This window comes from Lissotriton helveticus, chromosome 7, assembly GCF_964261635.1.
Source record: "Lissotriton helveticus chromosome 7, aLisHel1.1, whole genome shotgun sequence".
In the NCBI taxonomy this organism is placed as follows: Eukaryota; Metazoa; Chordata; class Amphibia; order Caudata; family Salamandridae; genus Lissotriton; species Lissotriton helveticus.
This window is the reverse complement of record NC_136068.1, coordinates 1,288,125,822-1,288,148,906: the sequence shown is the minus strand read 5'-3', so window position 1 is coordinate 1,288,148,906 and position 23,085 is coordinate 1,288,125,822. Positions and strand designations below refer to the sequence as shown.

At 49.5% G+C, this 23,085-nt stretch overlaps 1 protein-coding gene across 3 annotated transcripts in view; it reads right to left on the bottom strand.

The window, feature by feature from the left end:
* Positions 1 to 1,966: 1,966 nt before the first annotated feature.
* LLGL2 (LLGL scribble cell polarity complex component 2) overlaps positions 1,967 to 23,085 on the bottom strand; it is an 876,878-nt gene continuing 855,759 nt past the window's right edge. For all 3 annotated transcript variants that reach the window (XM_078654529.1, XM_078654530.1, XM_078654531.1), the window contains one exon: positions 1,967 to 2,641. In XM_078654529.1, the coding sequence (XP_078510655.1) occupies positions 2,634 to 2,641 (8 nt within the window). In that variant the 3' untranslated portion in view covers positions 1,967 to 2,633. The remainder of the gene's footprint in view (positions 2,642 to 23,085) is intronic.

Below are 23,085 nucleotides of genomic sequence, written 5' to 3'. Positions count from 1 at the left end.
TTTGGTGGTAATATGTTTAGTAGTGGGATGAATGTACAACACTTTCTGTTTCGGGTCCGGTTTATCGAGCGGATCGTAGCAACAGTGCTTTTTTGGTGACTTCGGTGAATCAGGCTGTTTCGACGCCGAAGATTTCGGTGTGGACGGCTTCGGGGTTTGTGTTTTCAGATCTGAAGTGTGTTTCGGTGCGGAGTGTTGTGGGGCGCAGCCGGACTTAGGCTTCGATCCTGAGGTTTTCAGCTTGGTCCTTTCTTTGACATGACGCTTTTCGGAGCCGGAAGGCTTTTTTGTATGCTTCGGTGCCGAGCCAGATGGCGGGGTGCGTCCAGAGCGGGGTCTCGGTGCCAACTGGAGCCCGAGGGCGCGGGTTGGTCCGGAGCCTTGTTTTTCAGTTTCGATTGAGGTGGAACAGTAAGCTGTCCATGTGGGATGTCTTCATCCTGGTCGGAGCCGTACTCTGAAATGGAGATCGGTTCCTGTTCCTCCTCAGCCCCGATAGCATCGCCGGCTTCTTCTTCTGATTCAGGTCCAAAGTGGTCTGGAATAGAGTCTGTGAGCTGCCTCGACATGTCTACATGTCACAACGTCGAGCCCAACAGTCGAGAAGCGTCTTCTTGGAGCGGAAAGCTCTGCACACGTCAAAGTCCTGTTCACTATTCTCAGGGGACAAGCACAGGTTACAGACTTCGTGTGAGTCAGTGCGCGGGTACTTTGCATGGCACCGAGGGCAGAATTTAAATGGAGTTCGTTCCATCGGCTGGAGTCGAACTGTTGCGAGTAGGCCCGACGGCCTACCACGAGTTCTCAGATCGAAAGAGGGTTTTTCATCAGTAAACACGACACACGAAGAATGGAAAACGTGATCGGAAACAATACGTCATAGTGTCTTGCACACCCCGCGAAACAGACGGAATGGTGTCGAACCGGAGCACATCGACCAATATCCGAACCCGATGGCAGAAAAAAAAAATCTAACAATGGAGTTGATGCCCATGCGCACTATCACGAAAGGAAGAGTCACCTACCTTGTGAATGGAAAGACTTCTTCGAAGAAAAACAAAGTGCAACTATCCGGACCCAACACTATATGGCGATCTATGCATAGCACATGATCAACAGCTCATATGCCTCGAACATGTTTTCTTACATTTTTATGCTGTTTTATATTTAAAAAATGCAATATTAAAAAATGATCAGGGTATCCTACAAATACGCAGACCTAGTCATAGCAAAAATGAGTATCCTTCTATAGAGCATTTTAAGTTATCTTTCCGTCCTCCTTGTGGAGAGACACAGTTTTAATATTAAGGTGAAGGTGTGACTTCTTGCTAAGAGAATTGGATTCCACAGTGCATCCAGGAGCAAATGGGGCATCTTGTAAGAAAGCAGGAATACACAGTGTACTCAGCATATGAAGACGGCACTACTCTCACTGAAAAAATAGGGTCACACAGTCTACTTACCTGAGAAGCGAGTTGAATGAGCTAGCAGAGTACTGACTACCATCAGTAGAAACACATGGGGGTACACCCAGTTTATCCAGAAGGTTAAGCTTCACTCGTTGACATAGTTGAAAAGGAGCTGATTCCCCCTGAGCCGCAGGAACAAAAATAACCGACGAGGTTGCAGGTGCTAGATGCAATCTACCCTGAGACGATGTATTTTTCTTTACTGAGACAGCTGCTGCTACACTAATCTGCCCTCAACTGAAGGAGCCACAACCCTTACTGACATAGAAGGTGGAAAAAGTCTACCATAAGCTAATGGATCTGGTTCAGAGAGAAGGCAATCTACACTGTTGACACAAAGCAGGAGCAGCCATCACAGAGGTACCAAGTGATACACATAGTTGGCATAGGAGCTGAATGGGCAGTTCACATACCAGATAAGATGCATGCATGTGCTCATCCAGCAGTTCAACTATCCCCCATTCCCAAACAGACTGGCACAGAGAAGAGAGACCAGGAAAATATGAACCGTTAATTTATTAACAAAGAGCAACGTAGTGTTGAACGCCATTTGGCCCTTCCTCCCGCTGATGGCAGTCTTACAAAAAATAGAGATTCTAGGCACGCTTGGAAATGCAGTGGGGAAATGCACTGTACTGTTACAAACACAGAAAATAGATCTCCATCAAAAAAAGGACAGTTACAGCAGCCACCTGGATCTACAATCATCCCCAGAATATATATATATTATTTAACTAAATTAAGATTCACTTTTTCTTTAAAAAAATACATTCTAAAAACGGACTTCCTGTGAAGGAGAAGCCCCAAATGATTTTGAAAACCATTGTACAAAAAACACCTCCCACAAAAATCATTTTGTAGTCGTCAGTTGAGAGGTAAGTTGTTAATAAGTTGTGTCCTAGGGCAGTAAAGAGTATAACTTAAATTCCTCCTCCCCGGCTCCCCATAGGCCCAACAACAATAAAATAAGAACTGTGCAAAGGTAAAAGAAGAGGGAAGGCAACCCCACTCCTGCCCTCTGGGGAGCGCTGGCCTCAGGCACGAGGACGGCATATTGGTGCTCTGTGCAGAGTAGGTTATCCTGGGTCGAGTAGGGTGGCCACTCTCCTGTCAAGGGGACACCTCAGTAGTGTTCTGGCACTGGATGAGAGTACGGTTCAGAAGTCACTCAGCTGCAAGACATATAGAAGAAAAAGTAAAAGAACAGTAGTGGACAGGTGCTTTATCGTTGTAAGTAAAGAATACATACAGCTCACCATCATATCCCCCAACAGCCTAGTTCCACATACTTTGCAATGTGGGGAGTGCAAGAAAATTAATTCAGAAAGTATGAGCCGATGGGACTTGCTATGCCAACCAATGGTAAGCTTCATATTGGCACACAAGCCGGTCTCTAGCCTCAACACTGCTTACTCTGTAACATGCATCTTGGAATGCATGTACCACTATTTCAATATACAATAATAAAAAAAAATATTCCAGATATTCTCATATAATCTCATATGATGACCACCAAACTCTCCACCCTTGTCTTATATTGTAACCGCTTCAGCCCCCCCTCCAGTCTGATCTTATAACCCTTGTTCTTGGCATGATCTGAAAGACTCAAGTGTACTTCCACTCACTTTAGATATCTCACTATCACTAATCATATAAGGTATACAATAATCATATCCTAGCCACAACGACGTACCACAAAATAAGCGTGAATGAATATAACGTTAAAATTATGCATAAAATAAAAACACAATATTCAAAATATGTATTTACCCAAAATGCAAACAAAGTCCATTTGTACCACTATTTAATACATTTTAGTACCGTTTTAGTACAGTGGCCGACTCCTTACCCCACCTGAATATATTTCTGCCCCATTCGCTGCTAGCCTGTCCACCCCTCATCCGACCTCCAGGTGAAATCTCCTAAAAGGGGAACTGCCAAGGAGAAACTAACGTTGCATCCACCTTTCTCCTCCTCACCCATGATCATTAGTTAAAAAACACAAGCGAACGCCATTGAAAATAGTGGACGACTGAAATCCTCCCGCTTAAGTAAGCTTTGCAATTTTGTTACTGATTAGTTGCTTTTCCGCTATAGAGTATTTTTTAATGGCTATATATGCATGCAGAGAGAATACAAATATTTATTATAATTCAATTGATTAAATCAAAGGCCAAAGCTGGATTGGTTAGTGTCATCAGAACCCCAAGGGGGCTTCATTTGAATTTTATACAAGTTACCATTTCTGCACTTTTATATTACATGTTCAAAAAGGAAACATTTATTAGGAAAAAACAAAACAGTCTACTGGAAAATACTGAATTCCCTTGCAAAAAAAGGAAAGAGTACAAGGAAGCAAAAGAGGATAAAGACTCAAATAAATTCAAATAATTTGGCTCTTTGGTTGCCCACATACAATGAACATTACCAAGGGAAAAACAATGCAAAAACAACAAGCACAGTCGGAGTAACCCATTTCCAACAGTATTTTCTTAGGAACTCCAAAAGATCTACACAAACAAAATACAGAGAGCAGACCCAAGGTAACATCCCCAAATAAGAGAACATGCAACACAATCTAGTGACAGATTATTTAACACAAGACAGTCACAAGATTTAAATGGATATAACAGAACAAATTAAAGAATGGAAAGAATGGTTCTCAGTAAGCATGGGCTGAAAATTAGTTCCGCTCGCGGATTTTCCGCGATTTCGCGAATCTCGCGAAATCGTGGTTAATTCCGCGAATCAGCGGGGACGAATTTTCAGCCAAGCACTTACAGGGTTACAGCAGCAGGTGCAAAAGTTGAAGCTAATTTTTTGTAACCTTTTACAAAAGGGTTACAAAGAAATTAACTTCAACTTGGGCACCTGCTGCTGTAAGCCTGTAAGTGCTTCCTGGCGCCTCGTTGCCTACTTGCAACTATTCTCTGACCCTGCTCTGACCCTTGAAGCAGGGTCAGAGAATAGTTACAAGTAGGCAATGAGGCCCTGTCACGAAAATTAAACCTCAACAGGAAGCACTGACAGATATAAAAACAAGCATTTGCAATGCAATAGGTCTCGCATTAGGAAAGTTTGAGCTATTGGTCTTGTAAATGACAATTTTTTTTATTTATGTGTTGGTTTTGAAAATAGCTAAATTAATAGCTTTGTCATTTGTCATGCCAATAGTTATAACTTTCGCAAATGTGACACCTATAGCATTTGTAATGCAACATGTTTTGTATTTACGTGACTTAGCTGTATAGATATTACAAATTACAATGGCTTTTAAGTTTTTTAAATAATTAATACTTAAATAAAAGTGATTTTAATTTATAATGGCAATAGCTTAAACTTTTGTAAATAACTTTTGTGAAGATTATGTTCAGTGTATTTTATTTTGATGAAAATCCAAGAACAGAAGTGAAATATTAACATATTTTTGTGAAATTTGGAATAAAGTTTGAAACATTGAGAGAACATATTTGAACCAGTTGTTGTTGAATGGTTGCACAGATTGATGCTGGGGTGGCGCTGAGTGGTGCTGTGCTGGTGCTGAGTGGTGCTGTGCTGGTGCTGAGTGGTGCTGTGGTGATGCTGAGTGGTGCTGTGGTGGTGCTGAATGATACTGGGAAGGTGCTGAGTGATGCTGGGGTGTTGCTGAGTGGTGCTGAGTGATAATGTGGTGGTGCTGTGGTGGCGCTGAGTGGTGCTGTGGTGGCGCTGAGTGGTGCTGTGGTGGCGCAGAGTGGTGCTGTGGTGGCGCAGAGTGGTGCTGTGGTGGCGCAGAGTGGTGCTGTGGTGGCGCAGAGTGGTGCTGTGGTGGCGCAGAGTGGTGCTGTGGTGGCGCAGAGTGGTGCTGTGGTGGCGCAGAGTGGTGCTGTGGTGGCGCAGAGTGGTGCTGTGGTGGCGCAGAGTGGTGCTGTGGTGGCGCAGAGTGGTGCTGTGGTGGCGCAGAGTGGTGCTGTGGTGGCGCAGAGTGGTGCTGTGGTGGCGCTGAGTGGTGCTGTGGTGGCGCTGAGTGGTGCTGTGGTGGCGCTGAGTGGTGCTGTGGTGGCGCTGATTGGTGCTGTGGTGGCGCTGATTGGTGCTGTGGTGGTGCTGATTGGTGCTGTGGCGGTGCTGAGTGATAATGTGGTGGTGCTGAGTGATAATGTGGTGGTGATGAATGAGTGATAATGTGGTGGTGATGAGTGATAATGTGGTGGTGATGAGTGATAATGTGGTTGTGATGAGTGATGCTGGGGTAGCGCTGAGGGATGATGTGGTGATGCAGAGGGCAGAAAGGAACAAAAAAGCAGTCTAACAAAGGGCAGAAAAACAAGGGAAAAACGAGTCTAACAGAGGGCAGAAGGGCACAAAAAACCAGTCTAACAGAGGACAGAAGGGCAAAAAAACAAGGGAAAAACGAGTCTAACAGAGGGCAGAAGGGCACAAAAACAAGTGAATAACAGGGCAGAAGGGCACAAAAAACGAGTGCAGAGGGCAGAAGGGCACAAAAAAAGGGAAAAACGAGTCTAACAGAGGGCAGAAGGGCACAAAAAACGAGTCTAACAGGGGGCAGAATGAATCCCGCCCTGTGTGTTTGTCCACGAAGATGCCACCTTTTTGTGCAATACCTCTACTCAACTGGAGTACTGTCTACAGTAAGTGCTCCCTCGTTGGCTAAATGTATAGGGGCAGATTTACAATAACTGGCGCATCCTCAGGGATGCGCCAGTTATTGTGCGCAGCAGCTCCGCCACCCATGCTGCGCCGCATTTACAATGCGGCGCACCATGTGGCAAAAACTGCACAGATGCGTCACGCATCTGTGCCCTAAAAGCAGCGCATTGCTGGAGCTGCGTCGCAAGCGCAACGCAGCTCCAGCATTGCTCTGAGGGGCCCTATCTCCCCAATGCTGCATCAAGCCTTGCGCCTGCTTCAAGCAGGCGCAGGGTTTTGACGCAGCATTGGCCTAAAAGTGACTGAGTGAAATCTTGTAGAACGCCCTCCCCTGCGCCGGAACGCCTCCTGATGGCGCAGGGCTTAACAACGCGGCGCATCTCGCAGATGCGTCACGTTGTTAATACCCAGCACCATGGGGCATCTTTTGTGCTGCCGCTGCGTCACAAAAGGTCTCGGTAGAGGGTGGCAGTGGTGAACCAGAGGGTGGCAGTGGTGAACCAGAGGGTGGCAGTGCTGAACCAGAGGGTGGCAGTGCTGAACCAGAGGGTGGCAGTGCTGAACCAGAGGGGGGCAGTGCTGAACCAGAGGGGGGCAGTGCTGAACCAGAGGGGGGCAGTGCTGAACCAGAGGGGGGCAGTGCTGAACCAGAGGGGGCAGGGGTGAACCAGAGGGTGGCAGGGGTGAACCAGAGGGTGGCAGGGGTGAACCAGAGGGTGGCAGGGGTGAACCAGAGGGTGACAGGGGTGAACCAGAGGGTGACAGGGGTGAACCAGAGGGTGACAGTTGTGAACCAGAGGGTGGCAGGGGTGAACCAGAGGGTGGCAGGGGTGAACCAGAGGGTGGCAGGGGTGGTTAACCAGAGGGTGGCAGGGGTGGTTAACCAGAGGGTGGCAGTGATGAACCAGAGGGTGGCAGTGGTGAACCAGAGGGTGGCAGTGGTGAACCAGAGGGTGGCAGGGGTGAACCAGAGGGTGGCAGGGGTGAACCAGAGGGTGGCGGGGGTGAACCAGAGGGTGGCAGGGGTGAACCAGAGGGTGGCAGGGGTGAACCAGAGGGTGGCAGGGGTGAACCAGAGGGTGGCAGGGGTGAACCAGAGGGTGGCAGGGGTGAACCAGAGGGTGGCAGGGGTGAACCAGAGGGTGGCAGGGGTGAACCAGAGGGTGGCAGGGGTGAACCAGAGGGGGGCAGGGGTGAACCAGAGGGGGGCAGTGCTGAACCAGAGGGTGGCAGTGCTGAACCAGAGGGCGGCAGTGCTGAACCAGAGGGTGGCAGTGCTGAACCAGAGGGCGGCAGTGCTGAACCAGAGGGCGGCAGTGCTGAACCAGAGGGCGGCAGTGCTGAACCAGAGGGTGGCAGTGCTGAACCAGAGGGTGGCAGGGGTGAACCAGAGGGTGGCAGGGGTGAACCAGAGGGTGGCAGGGGTGAACCAGAGGGTGGCAGGGGTGAACCAGAGGGTGGCAGGGGTGAACCAGAGGGTGGCAGTGGTGAACCAGAGGGTGGCAGTGATGAACCAGAGGGTGGCAGTGATGAACCAGAGGGTGGCAGTGGTGAACCAGAGGGTGCTGTGCCCATACACGATCGCATGGGTAACTTTGCCATGCAAGCGGCCCGCGAACACGCAAAAAACCCCGCAAACAGGCAAAAAGCCAAAAATACGCAAATTCGCACGAATTCGCGGATTTTGCGGATTGCGAATTCAATTTCGCAGAACGCGAATTCGCAAATTTCGCCCATATGTAGTTCTCAGCATATTGCATTGAAGCAGCAATAAGAAAACCGAATCACAGCCAAGCACGGGCTAAAATGTTGCCCAATGTACTGCTGAACAAGTTACTTACCTTCGATAGCGCTCTTTCTGGTGGATACTCTAACTGCACATTCCTCACTTTAGAATATTCTCAGGTGTCAGACTGAAACCTGCCATTTTTTTAGCAATGCCCATCGCGCATTGGTAGGAGGCACCATATTGATTCACAGTGACTTTATCCCACCCCGGAAGTGATGGAGAGGAGACCCATATGAGCACCAGTCCTTCTCAGTCTTTATCTTTCTGCATTATCAGACACAGAGCACTTCGAACAAGCAGCAGGGGATAGTGTGCCAAAATCTAACTTGGAAACTAATTACGATGTACAGGAATCCACTCAACAGAACAGGGAGGTGGGAGGACAGTGAGGAATCAGTAGTTAGGTAAAGTATCCACTAGAAAGTATGTTACCAAAAGCAAGTAACTTGTCTGTCTGATGGATAATTCTGACTGCAGATACCTCACCTTAGAATGGATACCGAAGCACTACGTCCCCAGAGTGGAAAGTCCATGGAGTGTACTCAGACCAGAAAGTGTTGCAGAACCCAGCGGGCGAAGTAACCTTTCACCCGGACCAGGCTATCAAGGCAGTGGTATTTTATTGAATCAACACCTACGTTACAGCCTGCCAGAGAACCGGCATGCCCTTCGCAAACGTTGCCATAGCAGCCTGGGCCGCTGAATGAGCCCGCATGTCTTCTGGGAGTCCAGTGGGTAAAACATTTTAATGCAGAGGAGAATCCACCTGGATAGTCCTCTCCACCCATCCTGGAGTATCACAGACGGTAATTACATTTCACAGTGAGAATAAAACACTTTAAATTTGCGGTTATCCCTTTGGCCTTAACCTAGTCCCTTGGGTTGGCCTTACCTCAGTACCTCAGGTGTTCACAAAAGGGATGGCGATGGTCTCAGCTTACCTTCAGAGGTCGGGGATACATGTGTTACTGAACCTCGACAACTGCTTGCTCGGACGGGCTTTTCGCATTTGTAAAATACTCTGGACAGCGGCAAGGCTTATGATCTCATTGGAGTTTTCTGTCAATGAGTCAAACTCCCACCTGAGTCCTAAGTAAAGGATTCCATTCATAGGAGGAATCTTACGCATGGTAGCATTAAAGGCCTTTCCACCGCTGCAGTGAGCTTGGGATTTAAAGATATAATCTGGATATTTCTATCTCAGTGAGGATGTTACTGAGGCTTATTGGGGTCATTGTCTTGTGCATCCTACTTGTCCCATACTCCAAATGCGTCGTATGGGCCTAGCAATGGAACCTAAAAGTTTAAGGTCCCAGGACTGTGGCTACCTTTTTGACTCTGTCCAGATCTCATAGGGGACTGCTCAGTATCTCATGTGGTGGCAGACGAGCACCAACCTAACAACTGGAAGGCTGCTCTCACTTGTTCAACCAGATGTCACAGTTGTAATGGATGTGTCATTACTGGATTGAGGAGGCCATCTGAAGGAGTTTGAGTTGAGAGGCCTCTGGTGGAGAGAGAACTCTACATCAGCCTTTTGGGATTTGGGGTGATCCGTCAGGCTCCTAAAGCCTCTGTCAAGGGAAGGCCACTATGGATCCTAACGTACAATGTGAATGACGTGGTACATCCAACACTTATGGCAGACTGCGATCCTGGATCCTGTGCGAGAAGGCTCCATGTTTCTGGAGGTAGTTGAACAAGTAGAGAATCTTTTTGTTACCCAACCTCTGCTAGTGGTGTCTTTGAGCACCAGAGCTGACGAGTTGTGGACTTCGATCGGCAGAACAAAAGTGGCATTTTCCTCCTGAGGTGGCACAGGACATCTTCGACTACTGAGGTATCACCTGGCTAGATCTGTTTGACACGGTCGGGAACATGCACTGTTAAAACATATGCACTCTGGATTTTCCTTTAAAGAGGTCATTGGGAAATGACTTCCATCTGTGACAGGACACAGGTCTCCTGTATGCGTTCCTGCCTCTCCTATGCGGAATTATATGGAAATTCAGGGCAGACTGTGCCCAAGTCATCTTGATAGCCCCAGACTGGTCCAGAAGAGTGGTACCCGGAGACCTTGAGCCTCATTCAACTCTTCTTTCACTGCTGCAGAAGTTCCAAATCAGCTTTGATTTTCCCTCTCAGGCTCATGATCGCCCATTGCGGGGTCCAGATCTGATAGTTCCTCCTCCGCTGAAAATCCATCACGTCAGACCTTTTGGGTTTTACAGGTTGTTCAAAGGGGCTAGACCCAGCCTTTTTTTGTTCCTACCATTTATTTCCTCCACACCGGAGCAAATTTTGGTGGACCACACCTCTATCTTAATGTAAGACGTCAATTTCCCTCTGGCCACAGGTATCATCGAGCAAATACTGGGCTCATAGAGGGGCCAATTTAATGCATCTATGAAAAAGAACTATTCAAAATATTCGCTAAGGCCCAGAGCCTCTCTGCTCTGTAGTCAGGGGACTGGATGGTGTCCCTGGATTTGCAGGATGCATACTTTGTCCTGAAAACCTGATTGATTACATCTAGGCATGTCTTCTAATAACGACACTGGAGCCAATAGCACATCCAATGAAGTTGGTTGTGTCAAGGCATGCCGGCAGCACATATATTGCTGTGTCCTTTCAGTCTTGGATCATTTGGCCCAGGGAGTTCTGGAGATTCTCTGTAACAGCCAGCATGATCTCACTGGCCATGTACCATAAGACACTGGTGTACCTATCCAGAAGGCTCACCGCATTCAAAAAGCATAACGTCAGGCTAGCTGAGGAAAGATTTTCTTCCTAAAGTGAAATGTTCTGAGTCCCTATGTGGGTGATAGGGGTTTCAGGGGAGGAAAGGGTTCAAAGCAATACTGTTAGGATTGATTTGTGGACACCTGCACCATAAGGCTTTCAGGTGTGGGGTGTCTTGTCAAAAAGTCAGGGTCGCGAGGGGCTGGTGAGTGTTGAATCGCCACAGGTCTGCTGACTGGAGGGGCTGACCATGGCTTAGACCAAGTGGCTATTAGAGTGCCTATAAGAGGCATGTTTAATGTTAACAGTGGCTCTGATGAAGTTGTACCTGGTTGAAGAATTTCATTCAATAAATTGGCTTTGGTTTCCAGACTAGGCCATTGCAAGTCTAGCACTTCTGCTGTTCTTCACATACCACAATGAAAGATGCACTTTCTTTCATTGGTGGACCAGGTGGTGAGTCTCACACTCTTGTGAGGCATTAGCCCGTAGTACAGTCCGTCATTAGTGTAATGAGTGGAGAGCAGATTGCCCGCCACTTCATTATCACCAGTGTTGTGAGGAACATTAGGCATGCTCTGGAGTGCATTGGAATCGGAGTCGAACATGTCCATTATCCTCCGATAGTACTGTCTGAGAGGAAGAGGCCGAGTGTCTGACTGTAATAGCACTGGTTAGTTATTTCTTAGCACAAGATAGTTCTTGCACGGGCCAGCATCGGTTCACGGTCAGACACCGGCATACAATCAGATTTGGTACCAACACTGGAAGAGTTGACACCAGCACAGACCAAAAACAATAGGGTGTGATAGCAGTTAGCGTTGATGGTGGGTGGGCGGACAGATTGATGGAAGTCCACTCAATGGGCACACTAGAGGGAGTTAGCACTGTCTGGAAAATGTGCAGCATGGCCTTCTTGAAGGCCAATATCTGCTGTAGGGTTGACTGAAGGCTTTGAGCAGGAGCAGAATTTCATGCAAGGCTGACCTCGGACTTGGTCACCTCAACCGAGAAAGGCACTATAACTTTGAGCAGGACCTCTATTTCAACAGGATCGCTTCTTATACCCAGTGAATTAAAGCTTTGCCTTTCGCTCCCCATTTGTCTTTGGGTGCATAAGGGCACACATCACACAACTTTGAGTTGTGATTTGAACGAAGCACCATATGCACACGTCTTGTGGGTCCATATGGTCCATGCCTGACATCTGTTTCCTGCAGTTGTGATAGGGCTTACATTCTGCTGATTTTGGGGTAGACCTCTTCTGTGACACACTGGTTTGTGAAGAAATTCGAGTCTTCATAAAACTGACAAGCAGAGCTCCGCATCCACGTTGCAGGGTGGGGAATGAAGGGAACTGACGTCAGTGTGCAGGGGTGGTGCTTATATGTGGCTCTGTTCTGTCACTTCTTGGATAGTGTCAAGTCATTTCATTTCATAATCTTTTATTCGGTTACCACTTGTTTTGCAACCATAAAAAGTACATAAAAAATGACAACAAATTAATAAAAAGAAAATTCAAAACAAAAAATAAAATTTCCACAATACATAAAGAATCAAACGATATTACTAGCGGAATCAGAATCAGAAATAAATTAAATTAAAAATGATTAAATAAAATATACTACGAGAACAAATATAAAACTTGAAGATAACAGTTGCATACGTAAGAATAAAATATGAGAACATGTAACGAGATTAGCCAACAGCACGACGGATCGTAATACAAGCTTTTAAAAAAGTAACTATGCACTTTGCAAAGCATTCTGAGTCCAGGAACTGTAGAGACATAAATGCTGGGTGACACGACCTTAGGCCAATTAAACGGAGGAGTGGTAGAATCCAGGACTTTCGTGGTAACTTATAGAATTTGCAAAACAAGATAGTGTGGATTGTTGACTGGGGGGATACACCGTCACAAGGGCAGTTCGTGTTGGCATTCGACCAGCTCTGTGTTTGTGGAAAAGAAACCAAACGAAAGAAAGAGTTGAAGCGAAACCTTGTCAAAAGATATTTCTCGTGGTTGGACAGGTGAAACGATAAGTACGGTTGCATGCCTATATCAGTCTGGACTGCGCGGATTTGGGAATTAGAGGGTTTTAAGATCTCAATTGAGGCACGAAGTTTTCTTAGGTGACCCAAGCACATCCTCTTTAGCGCCTTTCTCGAGATATCCTCCATACTAGGTGGGTCATCGAAGAAGGAGCTGCGACCAAGGTCTCTAATGAAGTTCCCCACATAAACTAGCCATGGAATTTTTTGCCAGTTTATTAAGTCCATACAGTCCATGATCAAAGAGCGCGTTAGATGGCACTCGGCTTTTGTCTATATACGGTGCCATAAAAGAATAGGTTGGCAACGAATGGTGTCAATAACATAGTCCATACCTAGCTCATTATGGGATGCATATGTTGGCGCACTTTGTGGGAGCGCCAACAAATACTTGACAAACTGGGAGCTGGTTTACCGAGTTTCCTGGAAAAGGAGACCAGGGCCGTTGTTGCTCGCTGGAAGAGAAGTTTTCTACTGGCCATGGCCTGTTTCCAGCTTAGGGTGTCGTCCACCAGTATGCCTAGATACGGGTAAACGGATGTTTTTTCCAGCCTTGTTTTCTCCACAAAAATTGGTTTGGGATTCTTGACCTTGGAGCCAATGTACATAACAAAAGTCTTTTTTATGTTGACTTTAAGGCCAAGAGTGCCCATAAAAGAACAATATTTATTAAGTTGTTTTGGCAGTTGGATCAATGTTCTGGCAAAAATGACCGAGTCATCTGCGTATAGCAGTGTTGGAATTGGGCGGTGATTAATCTGAGGTAAATCCTGGCTCCCTTCTAGCATGGCCACCTCAAGGCCGTTGGTATAAAGATTAAACCAGACGGGAGCCAGTACGCAGCCCTGCCTGACCCCTTTTGTGATGGAAAAAGATGGGGACAGGTCGCCGTTAACCCCAAATCTGACACGCGCCGTTGCATCGGAGTAAAGTTCTCGGAGGAAAACAATGAGGGCTGGGTCCACCCCAAGGTCCCTAAGGTTTGCCCATAGTCTGGAGTGCATGACGCAGTCGAAAGCTGCACTGAGGTCTACATACACGAGAAAGATGTTACCCCTTTTGGCTCCCACATACTTCCCAATCAGGAGGGCAAGGTTCAAGGCCTGCTCTACGGTCCCAAGACCCTTCTGGAATCCGTATTGCAGGTCGGTCATGATGTTATTGGTTTGGGCCCAGGCTTGAAGACGTTCCAAAACCACCCGACCCGCAACTTTACCCATGGAGTCCAGGAGGGAAATAGGCCTGTAGCAGGCGGGATCGTTACGGTTGCCCTTCTTGAAGATAGGGAGCAAAATGGATGTCGACCATGATTCTATCAGCCCGGTTGTTGTTGCTGCCGCCAAGACCTGGGTAAGGAGTGAAGACCACAGGACAACGTTATATAGAAAAAAGTCCAGCGGGACACCGTCAGGCCCAGGAGCCTTGCCAGATTTTGACGCTTTAAGGGCTTTGGCGACCTCTGCATGGTCGAAGTAGATGTGTCAAGTCAAATCGGGGAGCAATCTCCTGATCTAGTGTGTCATCTGGGAATATTCTAAATGTGAGGAATCTGCAGTTAGAGGGTTTATTCAGAACAAAGAATAGTAGGTTTCTATTCTTATGTTAATCTTCCAACTTACAGCAAAACACTGACACATTGTGAGACTGGAACAAATGGCATAATAATCGATATATACAAGAAAGGAGAAATAATCCTAAACATGATTGACTCATCAGCCTGACAGATTCTGAGAAAATCTTCACAAAAATTGTAATGGTAATGGTAAATCTTAAAAATGTGCTGGATGACAATAACAGCTTACTCTCAGTGTAAAGGGGTTTCAGAGTTGGATTCTCAAGTATGACCAAGTCTTAGTCCTGCAAACGCTGGTTTACAAGTTCTTGAAAAAAAGGAAGATGCCCCTCTTGACTTTACTGCAACTATCAATCATGTAAACAAAATTTACGTATGTGAGTAAATGAGGAAAGAACGCCTACAAAGAGCAACTGATAAACCGAATATGCAAACTGTAGTCACTGAAGAACTCATGTAACAGGATCAACTAACCCACAAAGTAGTGCCATTACACTATTAAAACTACAACAAAATCTCCTGGAAGTCCCTCATTAAGTGAGGGGTGTCATACAGATGAAACTGAGATCAATAAACAAATCGATTATCCTAATATAGAGTACTCAACATGCAAAAAAATTCTTTGCAGAGAGTAAACATCCATAAAGTCAACGTTTTTCCCCAGATGGTGACAATATCTACTTATTAGCATTGACATTTGCCTTTAGCAATATTCCTTTTAAGACAAAATGGAATGTTTCCTCTCATCAATGAACATTTCTTTACTGTTCTTGTCTCAAAGAATTGCACTAGCGGGGCAGGGTCCTAGAGTAGATGCACAAGTTACTACTTGTGTAACTATATATCCATAAGAGACATTAGTGAGTGATAGATTCCTTACCTTAGAATTTCCCCAGGCGTCAGACTGGATCCGGAAAATTTTGCGTAGCAATACCCCCTGCGCGCCGGCAGGCGTCGTCCGCGGCTCCGCGTCCGTCGTCGTTAGCGCCGGATTGACGTCGGAGTACTTAGACGCCGCCCATGCGCGCTGACGTCAGTTCTGATACACAGCTTTTCCGCGCCAGATACACAGAGCCATGATAGAACCAACACTGGTGCCATGAAACTAGGGCCCTAAAAGGGGATGACCTTAACCCTAGATATCGGTTCGCAGAACGGGGAGGATGGGTGAGTCGGTAAGGAATCTATCACTAACTAATGTCTTTTACAGATATATCGTTACACAAGTAGTAACTTATGCATCTGAAAGAGACACGTTAGTGATAGATTCCTTACCTTAGAATAGATACCCCAGCAATACCAACCCCGGTGGTGGGTCTGCGAACCAATAATCACACCAGAAAGTCCTGGAGGACGGAACGGCCAAAGAAGCCATTCCTCCGGACTTGGCTGTCCAGGCAGTAGTGTTGTGCAAACGTGTGCAGCGAGGCCCACGTAGCTGCCTGGCAAATATCCTGCAAGGGCACTCCTCGGCCCAGGGCAGTTGTAGTCGCCGTGGCCCGAGTGGAATGAGCCCTCAATCCAACAGGGGGCTCCTTCTTAGCCAAGGAGTAACATGCCTGGATACACAAGATGATTAAGCATGGGCGTAAAATCCGTTCCGCTCGCGGATTTTGCGGATTTTCGGTAAATTCGCAATCCGCGAACTCTCGCGAACTTGCCGAAAATTCGTAAAATCCGTGCGAAGCGGATTTTTTGCTTGGTCGCACTTGCCAACTAGAATACTATACAATTTCGCGGGAGTAAACACTTGCGAACACGTAGATGCGGCGGGCAGCGACAATCTCGCAATTGCGAGATTGCAAAATTTGCAATTTCGCACAAGAAATCCACCAGCAGGCAGCATAAACCTTGAAAATTATGATTTATATCAGAATAACTCCTCAGGTTGACATTTGCCTGCACTTTTTCTTTGCAAGGAGTCCATTTTGGGGGGGGGGTGGGAGGAAGGAAGTGCCCCACAGTCTCCAACTTCCTGTTCCTGTCCAGCAGGCTCCTCCCAGTGCTTTCTTCATGTGCTGGTCACTTTGATTTGGATCTTGACCTGGAAGGATTACTTTTTGTGGATGCTGCTGGATATTTGGATTTTTGCAAAACTGAAAGCACTCAGCAGGTGCAAAAGTTCAATCTTATCATTAGTAACCATTCCCTGTAGTGCTTCCTGAGGGGCCCCTTCAGAGTTCATTTGCCTACTTGCAACTATTCTATGACCCTGCTCTGACCCTCACAGCAGGCTCAGAGAATAGCTACAAGTAGGCCACAAAGGTCCTGTGAAAAAAAATTGCACTGCAACAGAAAGCAAATTACAGATAAGGAAGCAGGTGCCAGCCAGACTGGAAGTTTAAATTCAGTGACACATTAATCAACCCCAAATTAATTCATGTCAGTTGAAGCAGGGCAGGTGTGCTTGCTTTTTTTCACCCCCATAATCTACAGTGATAAACCAACCAGAGGGTGGCAGTGATGTACCAGAGGGTGGCATGGGTGTACCAGAGGGTGGCAGTGGTGAAACAGAGGGTGCTGTGAACCTGTGATGATGAACCAGACGTAGAAACAACATGGCCGTTGCGAGCCGACAAGTAAGTTCGCAATTGCGAACTGGTACACAACCCTCGCGAACTGGCAGAAACCCTTGCGAACACAACAAAAAAAAATCCGCAAATCCGCGAGAGTTCGCGGATTTTGCGGATTGCGAATCCGTAAATACGCAAGTTCGCGGATTGCCAATTCGCAAAATCCGCCCATGCTTAAAGATGATCCACTGAGAGATGGTACGCTTGTGCACCGCCTTTCCCTTCTTAGCGCCCACGTAACCAACAAAGAGTTGGTCATCCACCCGAAACTGGCATGTGCGATCCAGATAGTAAGAGAGCGCACATTTAGGGTCCAGACGGTGGAGCACCCTCTTCCTCTTTTGAGGGATGCGCAAGCGGAAAGAAGGTGGGCAAGGTAATGGACTGCCCGATGTGGAAGGCCGTGACAACCTTGGGCAGGAAAGAGGGTCTTGTCCGCAACACAACCTTGTCCGGATGGACAGAGAGGAAAGGAGGCCTGGAGCTCACTCACTCTCCTGGCAGAGGGGATGGCAACCAGGAAAGCAGTCTTCAGAGTAAGAAGACGGAGAGGAAGGACAGTTATGGAGCGGCTCAAAGGGAGCACACATTAGGTAAGTAAGAACAAGGTTCAAGTCCCACTGGGGCATCACGAAAGGAACAGGAGGGAACATGTGTGTGATGCCCTTCAAAAACCTATTTACAATTGGGGACTTCAACAAGGAAGGCTGATCAGGTAGCCTTAAGAAGGCGGAACGGGCAGAAAGGTACGCCTTGATAGTGCCCAGAGCAGAGCCCTGCTGGGCAAGAGAAAGAAGGAAGAGGAGAACCTCAGAAAGGGGTGCAGAGAGTGGATCCACAGCCTTTGCTGTGCACCATGCCACAAATTTGTTCCACCTGCAGGAGTATACCAACTTAGTGGAGGGACGCCTGGCTGCCAGAATAACATTACAGACTTCAGGAGGCAAGTCAAATGGCCTCAACTGCAGCCGCTCAATCTCCAAGCTTGTAGGTGGAGACTGGACAGGTTCGGTGGAGGCCCGTCCCCTGCTGCTGCGACAGAAGGTCCTCCCGAAGAGGCAGACGAATCGGGGGATCGAATGACATGCTGAGTAGCTCGGGATACCAGTATCTTTGTGCCCAGTCCGGAGCCACAAGGATAACCTGGGCCCGGTCGCGCCTGATCTTCTTCAGCACTCTGGGCAGAAGTGATATAGGCGGAAAGCCGTACAATAGACCGCAACTCCACTCGCGACGAAAAGCGTCTCCGAGCGAGTGCCGCCTTGGAAATTGCAATGCACAGAACTTATGACATTGCGTGTTCTCTTCTGTGGCGAATAGATCTAACCAAGGCTCTCCCCACTGCTGAAAGAGGCCTTGCGCCACGTCCGAGTTCAGACGCCATTCATGATCCATCATGCACTGACGGCTGAGTTCGTCCGCCCTGGCATTCAGAGAACCTGCCAGGTGTTGAACCACCAGGGTCACGCCCTGATGTTCCAGCCACTGCCAGAGGCGCAAAGCCTCCTGGCATAGGGTCCACGACCCCACCCCGCCCTGTTTGTTGAACACCTGCACTACACTCCCCCGGACAGAGGGGAGGAATGCCTTCAGTGCTAGTCGGATCGCCTGCAGCTCCAAAAGGTTGATGTGGAGCCGGGACTCCGCCTGAGACCAGAGGCCTCTGATCTCCGCCTCTCCCATGTGGCCTCCCCAGCCCTGGAGGGACGCGTCCGTCACAACCACGTGCTCCGGGTGGGGTAGGGAGAGGGATCTGCCACTGACCCAATCGCGGTCCGTGAGCCACCACTGCAACTGTCTTGCAGTGCCCTCCGAGATCAAGACATGATAGGACAAGTTGCCCTGATGCTGGGCCCACTGAAACTTCAGGTCCCACTGCAGAGCCCGCATCCGCCACCGGGCGTGATGCACCAGAAGGATGCAGGAGGCCATCAGCCCCAGAAGCCGCAGCGTCAACCTGACCGAGACTCTGGATAAAGGCTGAAAGATCGGAATCAGAGCCTGAACATCCCGAACCCGCTGTTCAGGAGGATAAACCCAAAACTGCGCCGAGTCTACAACCGCTCTGATGAAGAGGAGCTTCTGAGAGGGGCACAGGTGCGACTTCGGCACGTTGATGGAGAACCCCAGCAAGTGCAGGAGGTCGGCCGTAGTCTGGAGGTGGCTGACAACTGTCTGGGGCGAGCCCGCCTTCAACAACCAGTCATCGAGGTAGGGGAAGACTGACACCCCTAACCTGCGCAGATGAGCTGCGACCACCGCCATCACTTTCGTGAACACCCGTGGGGCGCTGGTAAGGCCTAAGGGGAGCACGGTAAACTGAAATTGCTTGTGGCCTGCCGTGAACCGCAGGTAACGCCGGCAGGACGGGGATCTGAAAATAAGCGTCCTGCAAGTCCAACGCTACCATCCAGTCTCCAGGGTAGCTAAGACCTGAGCCAAAGTCAGCATCTCGAACTTCTCCTTCCGGAGGAAGCCGTTGACGTTTCGTAGGTCCAAGATAGGGCATAGGCCCCCTTTGCCCTTCTTGGGTACCAGAAAGTAGTGGGAGTAACAACCACACTCTACTTCTGGCCCAGGAACACGCTCGATGGCCCCCTTGGCCAAGAGGGCCGTGACTTCCTCTTGCAGAAGTTGCAAGTGATCCCCCGACACGCGGTGGAATTGCGGTGGCATGGCTGGAGGGGTCGCCTTGAAGGGGAGGGAGTAGCCCCTTCGGATGATTTGCAGCACGCACCTGTCCGACGTGACAGTGCGCCAGTGGAAGAGGTGATGGCGAACCCTGCCCCCCAGTGGCGTCACATGGGCCTGAAAACACAGACTAGGAAGGTTTTGAGGCAGGTGCTGCGGTGGGAGGTGTGGACTGGCCTCGCCGTAGTCCCCGACCGCCGCCACAGCGGTTTCCACGGCCGCCACCGCGCTGTTGAACATTCTGCGGTGCGTGGCTGGTAGCACGTTTGGGGGCGCCCCTTCCGTGGCCACGAAAGGAGCGAAAGGCACCAGATTGCTGGCGTGTGGCCGAGAGGCCCAAGGACTTGGCTGTAGCCCTTGAGTCCTTAAATCGCTCAAGCATATGGTCTGCCTTGTCGCCACAGAAGCGACGGCCATCGAACGGCATGTCCAGAAGAGTGGACTGGACATTGGCCGAAAAGTTGGCGGACCTCAACCAGGCATGGTGTCGAACCGCCACCGTCATTGCCATAGCCCTGCCCAGTGAGTCCGTGGTATCCAGCCCACACCGGATGGAATATCGCGCAGCATCTCGGCCCTCCACAAGGGTTTGGGCGAGTTTAGCCCGGACCTCCTCCGGACATTGTGGCAGCACGTCCGCGACCGTGTCCCACAGGGTGTGGTTGTAGCGGCCGAAGAGGCATGCGGTATTGACAGACCGCAGTCCCAAACTCAGGGACGAGAACACTTTCTTCCCGAATTGTTCATACCTCTTGGATTCCCGATCGGGCGCAGCCGTCTGGAATGTGGTCTGGGAAATGGAGGCCTGGATGACCAGGCTCTCGGGGTGGGATGGGTGGACAAAAAGCAAGGGTCGCCCGCGGCCGGGCGGTAGCGTCTGGCCACGTTCCTATCCACAGGTGGACCTGTGGCGGGCTTGGACCAGGTGCCCACAAGAACGTCACACAAGGCCTCATTAAACGGCAGCAGAGGCTCAGTGGAGCTTGCCTGCTGTTTAAGGACCTCAGTGAGGATGTTAGTCCTCACGGCCGCGACGGGGAGCTCAAGGTGTAAGGCCTTGGCCGCCCGCGTCAACACTACACTGTAAGTAGCCCCCTCCTCCGAAGCCACGGTGGGAGGGGAGACAAATCCAGTGTCTGGCGAAGTGTCAATACCACTGGCCTCCCCAAGCTCATATGTCCAGTCCTCTTGAGACTGGCACTCTTGTGCCAGAGGGTCCGCAGACCCCTCCCAATCACCCTCATCACCCATCTCCTGCAGATCAGGGTCAACAGACGGGACCGGTTCGTGGAAATAGAAATCTCCAAAGGCCGTCGGTAGCGGCACCCAGCGGCGCCGCTCCGGCGCCAGAGCCGGATCGAAGGGAAGATTGGGGACGGCGTCCACAGTGGGCGCCAGGGGGGACACCCGCAGGGCCGGCGCCGGTGAGGTCGACCGGCGACGACCCGGATCCGGAAGCAGATCCAGTGAGGTCCTGCGGCGCCGGGACCGAAGTCGCCGGGGCCGAAGCATCCGACGGCGTCGGAGCCGTAGCACCCGACCCGCTAGGGCCTCCAGCCGTGGCCGTTGGGCCCGGAGGCGCCACGGGACCCGGCGGAGAAGGGAGGGACCTCATGGCCATGAGCTCATGCCCAGGAACCCGTAGGTGTGGGGCAGGCGGCGACGCCTGCGACTCCGTCGGAGCCGCGTGGGTGGTGTCACCCGAACCCCCGGCCGCATCGTGCAAGCGTCGGGGTGGGTCGGAGGAACGATGACGTCTCTCCGACCTCTCATGCCTCTTACCCGAGGACTTGGATCCTGACGACCGATGTCCACTCCCGGAGCTGCGAGGACTCCGACCCCGCGACCGGTCCCTCGACCTCCTGTGGGACCGGGACCTGGAGCGGCGCAGGGCTGACTGCCGGAGCTCGAGCCGCTTGCGGGACTGCTCACGCCTAGCTATAGACGTCAGGGCCCGGCAGTCGAAGCAGGTGCGGTCGTCGTGGTCGAGGCCTAAACACTTGAGGCACCGGCGATGGGGGTCGGTAACCGACATCAGTCGGTCGCACTTTGAGCAGGGTTTAAACCCGGGCATCCCTACCGGCACCGTCGGAGTCGAAGACTCGAGTAGAGAAATGATCAAAAGATCAAAAAAGTTTAGTCAAAAAATGACTAAGGGGTAGAGCTTCTCCGGATCTGCGCTAGCTGGTGCGGAAAAAAGAAGAACTGACGTCAGCGTGCATGGGCGGCGTCTAAGTACTCCGACGACGTCATTCCGGGGCTAATGACGCCGACGCGGACGACGCCTGCCGGCGCGCAGGGGTATTGCTACGCAAAATGTTCCGGATCCAGTCTGACGCTTGGGGATATTCTAAGGTAAGGAATCTATCACTAACGTGTCTCTTTCAGATACTGTCTTCAGGAATGTGAAATGAAAGGAGAGGGGCAGGCAGATCTCCCAGCTACTTTTCCAGTATCTACTTGTTTAACCACCCTTCTCATCCGTCTCCTTTTTCCCTACTTGCCGGAAAGGAAAGATGAGGTCAGGCATGTTGCCAGCACGAAGCCTCCCTCGAATCCTTAAAGCCCTTTGCCCGATAGAACACCCTGAAAGCACACTCACACGTGAAGGGAATTTAGTGCCTCTATCGCTCACGAGTCAACCACACCTCAGACCCCATGAAAAAACTGAGGGAAACATGGGAAGGAGATGTGAGCCCCTTGGACGAGAATGACTGGGCAGAGGCCAGAATTGCCCCTAGGACAGTGGCAATTTCCGTGAAGCTTCGCCTCACCAAGTTGAAATACTTACATTGTGTATACTACAGTCCCTCACGGCTGAGCAGGATGCCAACACCCGGTGGGCACCTTTTTTCACATGATCCAGGAATGTTTGATCATCCAAACATACTGTAAGTAAATTGGCAATACTTTTTCCCAGAACGTCAGCAAGACGACGCCAGATCTGAAGCTAGTTCTATCAGACCTGATAGATGTTGGTGGGTGGGTGGTGGAGGGATGCTCGACATAAAAGACTTTTGGTTGGACTGGGCCTCATCATCGCAAAAAGGATATTGCTCGACACTGATGCTCAAGACTCGCCCTGCCTTTTCTTGAATGGACCTGGGGGATAGACTATGCCACTGCAGCAGATACATTTGTGTATAAATCTAGGGGATGTCCAGAAAATCACCAAAAAATATGGGGTGATTGGGGGGCATACTCCGAAAGTCTGCCATTGGCGATCTAGCTCTCTTGCTACACTCTTTTGTTAACTTTCCTGCCGGGCAATGTGGGATTCGGGATAATAGCAGCAAAGTTTTTCCCTATTGTTGTTCTTCTAGTATGTACCTAAAAACTAATAAAAAGAGTAATAAAATTAAAAAAAGAAAAGTCAGGTCTCCAGGCAGATAGCTCAGCTCTATTCCACTCGTGACCTGAAGTGCAGGGCTCAAACAGCCGAACTAAACAGCAGCACTGCCATCCCACAAGAATCAATAGACACAAATGACGGAGTTCATGATAATCAACACCCTTGTTTCTCCCTGTTGTTTGCTATTGAATTAT